We start from the raw sequence: 8,667 nt of genomic DNA on the forward strand, positions 1-8,667 counted from the left end.
ACCTGGTAAGCAGGCCTTCAGAGGATAGCAGGCCTGCTGTGTCAACTCTTTGCTACCCTCTTTCCAACTTCATAGTGATGTCACTCTTGTAGCCGGAAATTACTATGGTGGGAGTATTTATACCACAGAAATTAACACATACTAAGAATCAGGGCTTTTTCCACTCAAAGAATTGATTGTTAAACATATGCCAGACACCACTGCTCAAGGACGTCAGTTGGAGGACCTCGGCCCCGAGTGTGCCAGCCATCCCCTCTGACTGCGGGCATCAGAGAGCAGGATGGAGAATCCACTGGCGGGCTGTCCTGCGCCCTCTCACGCTGATCCCTCTTCCTCTTGCCTCTGCACAGGCACCAGGAGAACCGTTCGCATGGGCCACACCTTCTTCCCTGGCTACAGAAAGACCCTGCTGGGTCCGGAGGAGATCCTGCTTGCTATCGAGATCCCCTACAGCAGGGAGGTGAGGTGCTGTGCCGAGTCACTCCTCCTGCCAGGCTCCAGACAAGGAGACCAGAGTCTGCTCGGGACCACCCTCAGCAGCTCTCAACTTTAAGTTGGTGTTCTTGTCTCTGAACTTTGCCTTTAACCAACCATATGTCTCCCTGGACAGTGAGAAGGGTCAGGGTAGGGGTGCACAGGGTGTGGACTATGAAACCAGACAGCTCGATGTGTGATCCTGAGTGGATCATTTCACTCTTCTGAGCCCTGATTTCCTCATCTGTAAAATGGACACAATGTTACCTACTGGGCAGGTGGTTGTCAGGACTGTAAAGAAATAATTTGTAAGGTTCCTGGCAGATGTCTGGGAGGCAGTGGAGGTCACCAGCTGGTTTTACAACACAATTCCATGAGCACATTGGTTGTCAAATATCCCTGCCCCAGGCCAGAGGAGACTGGGTTTCACACCGTGAAGCGTGGTTTTTGTGTGCTGAGTGGAGAAGCTGCCTGTCAGTCAAATCCACACGTGCTGACTTTGAGCTCGATGAGTTGTTCAGTCACTGACCTTGCTCTGGGTTGTCTTGGGCGGATTTCTGCTCCACAAGCCGGTTTTCTGGCCTGTTTGGGCAGGTCTGGGCTCCTCTGGCTACTCGCTCTTCTTCCTTGGGGCCTGTGGTGGCTCTCCTGCTCAGGTTGTCTGTCTCCCTGCAGATCTTGATCGCACAGCTCAAGGCGCATTCCATGATGGGCCCTTTAGAAAGGTGACGTGTGAGAGGCTGGCAACCAGCTGTAAAGGGGGCTGTTAAGGCTTCACCACAGCCAGTGCTTCAGCGCGGGTACAAGGCGTGTTTAATGAGAATGCTAATTCAATTAGAGCAGTGATGCCCCAGAGGTGGTTTCTTAATGATTTCCTAGATTGTCTTTACAGACCATTTTGAGCAGTGGTGGCCAGAGTTTTGCATTTCACAGATCTGAAAAAATGTTAAAGACATTGTGTGGGGGAAAAGAGGAGGAAACAGGCACAGCCCTCCCCAGTTTTGATTTTGCCAGGCAGGGACATTAACAACACAAAAATCATTTCATAAAGGAAGATTTTATGCCCAGAATTAGGAAGGCTTTCTCAAGAAGGAACAGTTGACAACCTGACACCGACGTTTCACGGCACCCCAGTGGACATGTCACTGTGGCCTCCTATGGTCCTGGAAGTGAGCAACTGGAACACCTGTTCCAGAACCAAGTTCAAACTCTGGGCTCATGGCCCCAGGGCCTTGTTTGTCATCCAGGAATCTGGACCAGCTTTGTCATCAGGAGGGGCCTCCATGGCTTCTTCAGAGAAAACCCTGGGGCCATTTTGGGGCCTCATCATTGGGCCTCATTGTTTTTTCTCCACTTAACCTTTCCTTAAACATCCCACCTTTGATATTAATCAGAATTTGTGGTGCCAGGGTGAGTTCAAACCTCAAGTAGAACGTGACACAGAAAGAAAGGGCGGTGTGTCAGATGGTTCTTACCTGGAAAGCCATGCACGCTCTCCTGTCCCCAAGGACAGAGCCTGGCTTGGACCCAGGGGGAAAATCATGTTCAGATCACAGAGGCAGCTGTTGTTTCATAGTGTGATTCCTTCTTTCAGGAAGATTTCTAACTGCAGCCAATAGACTGGTGGGAGAGACAAGTTAGAGAGAGTGTCTGCAGAGGCCACAAGCTGATGGTGTGTTTCAAACACCCTTTGGCATCCTGTTGTATCTGCTTGAGAGGCAGTCAGGCCAACAGAGGTTTCAGCTCAGCCCCTGAGAGGCCAGGTGGGCTCTGATGCTGGCCCCAGGATGGGGAGACAAGGGGGCTGAGGCATCTCTGAGGAGACCTTGTGAAAGTGCCTTGCCTCCTCCCAGCTGTTTGTCTGGTTGAGAGCACCCAGTTCTCCTTTGTCCCTGCCCTTCAGCTTTCCTGACTAACAGGGAGAAATCCTGACCCTTTCCCAGCTCCTGGGAATGTGACCTGGAACTTCTCCCAAGAATGTGATTGTCAGTCATGCGTCAATCTTTGATTCCTACCACCAGCTCCTTGCTGATTTGCAGTGGTATTATCACCTCCCCTCACTGCATATCCCTGGGTTTTAGGCTCAAAATCTGCATTCCTTGCAAACTAAGGTGGGACACAGGTTCTGTTCTGTTATTTTTCAGGGTGAGTTTTTCTCAGCATTCAAGCAGGCCTCCCGGCGAGAAGATGACATAGCCAAGGTGACCAGTGGCATGAGGGTCCTGTTCAAGCCAGGAACCACCCAGATAGAGGAGCTGGCCCTTTGCTATGGTGGAATGGCTGACAGAACCATCTCAGCCCTCAAGACCACTCGGAAGCAGCTGTCAAAGTAAGAGCCAACAGTAAAATGACACTGCTGCTACGAGTACATATTATTGCTGCTGTTACTACTAATGCTATCCCTGCTGCTGCTGCTACCACTACTATGACTGCTAGTAGTATTACTATTGCTGCTACTACTATTGCCATGGTTACTACTACTGCTATGATTACTGCTGATACTAGCAGTATTATTACTAATAGCATTGCTGCTGCTATACTACTATTACCATTGATACTACTACACTACTATTAATACTATTACTACTACCACTGCAGCTACAACTACTATTACTACTGCTACTACTGGTGATGTTTCTTCTATTATAATTACTACCAGTAGTGCTACTAGTATTATTACTTCTACTGTTATTGCTACTTTTCTTACTACCATCACTACTGTTATTATCACTCCTGCTATTCCTGCTACTATCGCTACTATGACTAGTATTCTTACTTTGGCTACTGCTACTATTACTGTTGCTACTATTATCACTGTCTCTTCTACTACTAATGCTATTATTACTGCTACTACTATTGGTGCTGATACTCTAGGTATTACTACTAATAGCGTTACTGCTGCTATTCTCATTGCCATTACTGCTACTGTGATTGCTACTACAACCATTACTATTGCTACTAGTACTTCTGTTGCCACTATTACTACCAATAGTATCACTGGGGCTACTGCTACTAATTCTGCTACTACTAGTAGTACTATGGGTGTTGTTGCTATTACTCTTACTACCACTGCTTCTTCTACTACTACTATTACTTCTGCTTCTACTAATACTGTCGCTATTTCTTCCACTACTACTACTCTTCCTACATCTGCCACTGCTACTATTACTGCTATTAATATTGCTGCTGCTACTACTACTATTACTATTGCTACTAGCACTAGTACCATTGCTACGCTATTACTATGACTACTACTATTCCTATGGCCATTCTATGGCAGCAGTTGTACCAAGCACTTCACTGGCACTATCCTATGTGATCCTTACAATAACCACGTGGATAGATTAAAACTTAACTTTGGCATTTGGCTCCTTGGTTCCAATTCCTGGCTCCAACACTCACCAGATGGGGAATATAAGTCAAGTTACTTAATCTTTTCATGCCTTATTTTTCTTATCAGTAAAATGAATATAAAAACTTTGCCCTCAACACTATTTAATTTCAATTAAAAGTAATGCTTCATATAAAGCACTTACGATGTTGCCTAGTGCATTGAAGAGACAAGATATTTAACTATTATTATTTTTGTGGGTTTTTAAATTGTATCTATTTGTAAAGATGAGGAAGCTGTGGCTCAAGGAGGTCAAGTAACTTGCCTAAAGTCACATAGCTATAAGTATCTGAGCCAGGTTTTGAACCGAGGTTCATATGACTCTGAGGCCCTGGGCGTACCACTCCACACAAGTGATTCTGAGGGCTGGATAGGAGTGCCGTCTTATGACCTGTTCTCTGGTAGGTTCTGGAATGAGGAGCTGCTGCAGGACGTGTGTGCAGGCCTGGCGGAGGAGCTGCAACTGGCTCCTGACGCCCCTGGTGGCATGATAGAGTTCCGGCGCACCCTCACCCTCAGCTTCTTCTTCAAGTTCTACCTGACGGTGCTTCAGAAGCTGGGCAAAGTGGACTCGGAAGATGTGAGTGAGGGGCCTGGGCAAGGCACAGACTCTCTGCAGCACTTTCGTTTGGGGATTTGGGAAGCTGGTTTGGGCAAGAGAGTGCTGTGGACCAGGTGGTAAACTTGCTCCACTCCTCTGGACATCTAAGGGCAGAGGAGCAGGGACCAGGGACACAACCCAGGGAGTCACACAGAGATGGGAGCCAACTAGGTGGCTGAGAAGCAGAGCACTGGGCTAGGAGTCAGCCATGGATTTTTGTCTTGGCTGTGTCATTACCTCATGTGAAAATTTGAATAGGCCACAGCTCTCTTTAAGTCTCAGCTGTAAAATCTGTAAAAGGCTCAGCCACCTGGTAGACCAGATGATCCTTCCAGCAGTATAGCTGATACAACTGTGGCTTTGTAGTGAGGATGGGAATGTAGAGTGTGGAGTGAGAATGCTACAGTCAGGGGGAATGTGGACACTGCAAGGATGTGTGTTCAGGAGAGGGTGCTGGTTGAGGTGGAGCTCAGCTCCAGAGATTGGTTCATTTATTTCGCACCTTTTACATGGTAAGATTGCACTAGGCACTAGGGGCCAGGCTAGAGTGGGTGAGAACAGGATTGATAAAGGTCAGCCTAGTGTGACACTGAGGAGATGGAGTGTGGGGGAACACAAAGGAGAGAAGGCTTCACAGATATAAGGACAGCAGGGCGAAATCCTTCTTTAAAAACATTGGTAATACCTATTTTTTTCAGATTATAAGAGTAAAAAATTTGTTTGGAAAACGAAAAGTACAGAAGTGTATAAAGATAAAATTAAAAATACCCTCAGATTCTAGAGAAAACCATGGCTAATATTTTTGCTTATTCCTCTGATCTTTTTCTTACATTTATCTGTCCATCTGTCATTCTGTTTGTCTGTTCCATCTCTTCCTCTCTGTCTATTTGTTCTTCCATCCATCTATTTATCTATCTATCATCTTCCTATGTTTTGATCTGGATGTATTATTTTCTACACAGATTTGGGATCATGCTGCATATAGAGTTTTAGGTGTCCCTAGATTTCATTGAGATTATATTGTGAACATTTCCCGTAGCATTAAATATTTCCCACAGAATTGAGGAGGAGAAGGAAGACATTTCCAGGAAGGCTGGGGGAGAAAGTTATTCCCAACAGAGAGAGCAGCATGCATAAATGCAGAAAGAAGGGAAACTGTTGGGCATTGGGGGGAAGCACCAGCCATTGATTATGCAGGGTGCAGGGGTGGTGGGAGAGAAGAGGCTGTTATGAAATACTGAGCTCTCAGAGCCCACACTCGGGTGTTGAGAGAGATCCAGGCCGTACTGAGTGTAAAATGAGGAGATGAGGGGAACAGTTGTTACTTTTACCACTTGGGACAGCCAAGGATGGGATCAATGGTAGAAATACTCATGATCACCTCTGTTTTCTTGCCTCCACAGCAGTGTGGTAAACTGGATCCCACCTGTGCCAGCGCCACCTTACTCTTTCAGAAAGACCCTCCAGCCAATGTCCAGCTCTTCCAAGTGAGTACAGTGGGTGTTCACCTAATATCAGGAGCCCTTGCAGGCCACATCAGATGATGCTGACTGGTGGTGAATTACCTAGTTGAATTGTATGTAGGTGCTTAAAGCTCCTTGCTGTTGTGCATAAATATCCAGTGAAGAAAATGGGAATCATATTAATGTCAATGAAGCCATTTCCCCTCTCGCTCACCTAAATTTCTATCTTGGGATTACTCTTATCTTCACCTGCTCCTTGAAGAAAAATAATTTTTTTCCATTTTGTCTTTTCTGTTGCCTCTATGGGTCTAATGTACAAGGCCAGGAGTTCTCTTGAGCATGTAAACAAAACAAAACAAAACAAAAAAACAACTTTCTATCAACAGCAACTTTTTGAGAGACACTAGGCAAAACATCAGCTTTTCCTGTAAACATTTTGGATTTTGTGGGCCTCACAGTGTCTGTTGCAACTCCTCAATGCTGTCATGGTAGCACAAAAGCAACCAGAGGCAATACATAAATGAATGTGTGTGGCTATGTATCAATAAAACTTTATTTATAAAAACAGGCAGTGGGCCAGATTTGGCCCATGGGCCACAGTTTGTGGACCCCTGAACTAGAATGTAATGGTCCAAATAGTGAACTCTGGGCCTGACTGCCAGGACTTGAATCCAAACTGCATTTCATAACTGTGTAACCTCGGACAAGTGACTTCTCTCTGTGTCTCTCGGGTGAGTTAATTACGCCCACCTGCAAATGTGGATGATGATGGGCCCTGTTTCATAGGATGGTTTTAAATGTGGTAGTAAAACTAAATAGCTTAGACAGTTCCTGGCATATAGCAAACATTCAATAAATATTAGCCGTTTTTATTATTACTTTGAAGAACACATAAACAGAATTTTATTATAAAATGAATACATTTTAGAACGTGTTGGAGAACATAGAAAAGTATAAGAAGAAAATAAAAATCACCCAAAATCCCACCTCCAAGAGAAAGTCATTATTATATTCTTTTTACTTCTTTCCATTTTTTCCTATGCATATATGGACATGTATGTACTGTATTTATAATATGTATTTTCCCACAGAATTTGGAATCTTTATAGACACACACACACACAACATTTTGTGTCCTATTTTTATACTTAACATGAGCATTCTTTCCTTCTAATTAAAATTCTTCAAAAGTATTTTCTCAGTAGTTGCATACTATTCCATTGTATGAGCATAGCATAATTTATTTACCCAACTCCCAGTGAATGGACATTGGAATTCCTCCTTTTTCTTGGTGTTACTGTATGTAGTGATACTATGACCACCTTCTCAATGGCTTCTCATCTGCCTTTCTGTTTCCTTCACCCCGTGCCCCCCTGCCTCCTCCAGTCCCACTCCTCAGGTCTGCTTTGGCCTGAAGCTCTCCATGGTTTCCCTGGGCCTGTCGAGGAACTGTGTCCTCTGCAGCTCAGCCTGACTGGTGACCATGTTGTTCCAGGAGGTGCCCAAGGGTCAGTCTGAGGAGGACATGGTGGGCCGGCCCCTGCCCCACCTGGGCGCATCCATGCAGGCCTGCGGGGAGGCCGTGTATTGTGACGACATCCCTCGCTATCAGAATGAGCTGTCCCTCCGGCTGGTCACCAGCACCCGGGCCCACGCCAAGATCAAGTGAGTAAAGTAAATACACCCAGGAGGAGGGTGCTGGGAGCACCCTGCCGTGCACTGGAGATGCCGACATAACGAGGCCCCTCCAGGGTCTCTGGGCCTAGAGAGGAACAGGGGGATCATCTTAAAGCCAGTTTGGAGAGGAGCAGGAGAGGTTCGGGGCTCCGGGGTGCCTGAGATGGGGAGGGGATGACATCAGGGAGGTAGGCAGGGGCCGGCTGGGAAAGTGCTGAACAGGGAGACTACACTTGGCCCTGGGCAAGCAATGGGAGCTGCTGAAGACCTTCAACAGGACCAGGTTAGATCTGCGCTTTGGATACTGGGCTAAACTTCAAGGCAAAATTTCAGGAGAACTTGAGTCAGCGCTAAAAGTAAGAACGTGGGCTCAGAGTCTGACGGACCTGAGATTGAATCCCTGTCCCAGGGCTTAGCAACTGTGACCTGACCTGTGCACTTCAGCTCTCAGTTTCCCCATATGTAATAGGATGTTTTTGTAAGGATCAGACAGAGTTTCCACAAAGGACCTAGCAGAGGACAGTCGCTTGTACCTATTTGTTGCACTTTGAGAGCCTAAAGGAAGAATTGCCACCTCTATAATAGTGATGATACCTAACACTCACATGGCGCTTATGTTTGCTGCAGCCTGGTTTAAAGCATTTTACACATATTGGCTCATTTATTCCTCACAGCAACCCTATAGACAGGTCCTATTATTATCCTCATGTTCCAGAGGAGGAAACTGAGGCACGAGCAGGGTCAGTTACTTGCCCCAGGCCACACAGTTCATAGGCGGAGCTGGAGTTTGAAGCCAGGCAGCATTAGCACCTGGCTGTGCTGCCCCCGGATGCTCAGGCCTGAGGCTGAGCTTGATTTCCTGGTGGGCGTTAGACGCCTGCCCCGCTGAGCCGAGCAGCTGGGGAACCTTCCCTTGGGCCCTGCCACTGCGTGGATACGGATCGGATCTCCTTACCATTGGCCTTCCCTCTGCTGCTGCTCCTAGCCTGGAGACAGGCTCCAGGAATGGTGGCCTGGACCCAGATAAAACCTAACAGATAAATCAACTCTTCCAGGTCCCC

The 8,667-nt window shown here is 46.5% G+C and overlaps 1 protein-coding gene across 1 annotated transcript in view; it reads left to right on the forward strand.

Moving 5' to 3' along the window:
* Positions 1-265: 265 nt before the first annotated feature.
* Positions 266-8,667, forward strand: part of XDH (xanthine dehydrogenase) — a 132,725-nt gene continuing 124,323 nt past the window's right edge. Inside the window, exons 1-5 of the mRNA XM_046661843.1 lie at positions 266-460; positions 2,619-2,803; positions 4,271-4,445; positions 5,870-5,953; positions 7,425-7,594. Coding sequence (XP_046517799.1) covers positions 281-460; positions 2,619-2,803; positions 4,271-4,445; positions 5,870-5,953; positions 7,425-7,594 — 794 coding nt within the window. The 5' untranslated portion in view covers positions 266-280. The remainder of the gene's footprint in view (positions 461-2,618; positions 2,804-4,270; positions 4,446-5,869; positions 5,954-7,424; positions 7,595-8,667) is intronic.

The sequence above is a fragment of the Equus quagga genome, chromosome 5 (genome assembly GCF_021613505.1).
Source record: "Equus quagga isolate Etosha38 chromosome 5, UCLA_HA_Equagga_1.0, whole genome shotgun sequence".
In the NCBI taxonomy this organism is placed as follows: Eukaryota; Metazoa; Chordata; class Mammalia; order Perissodactyla; family Equidae; genus Equus; species Equus quagga.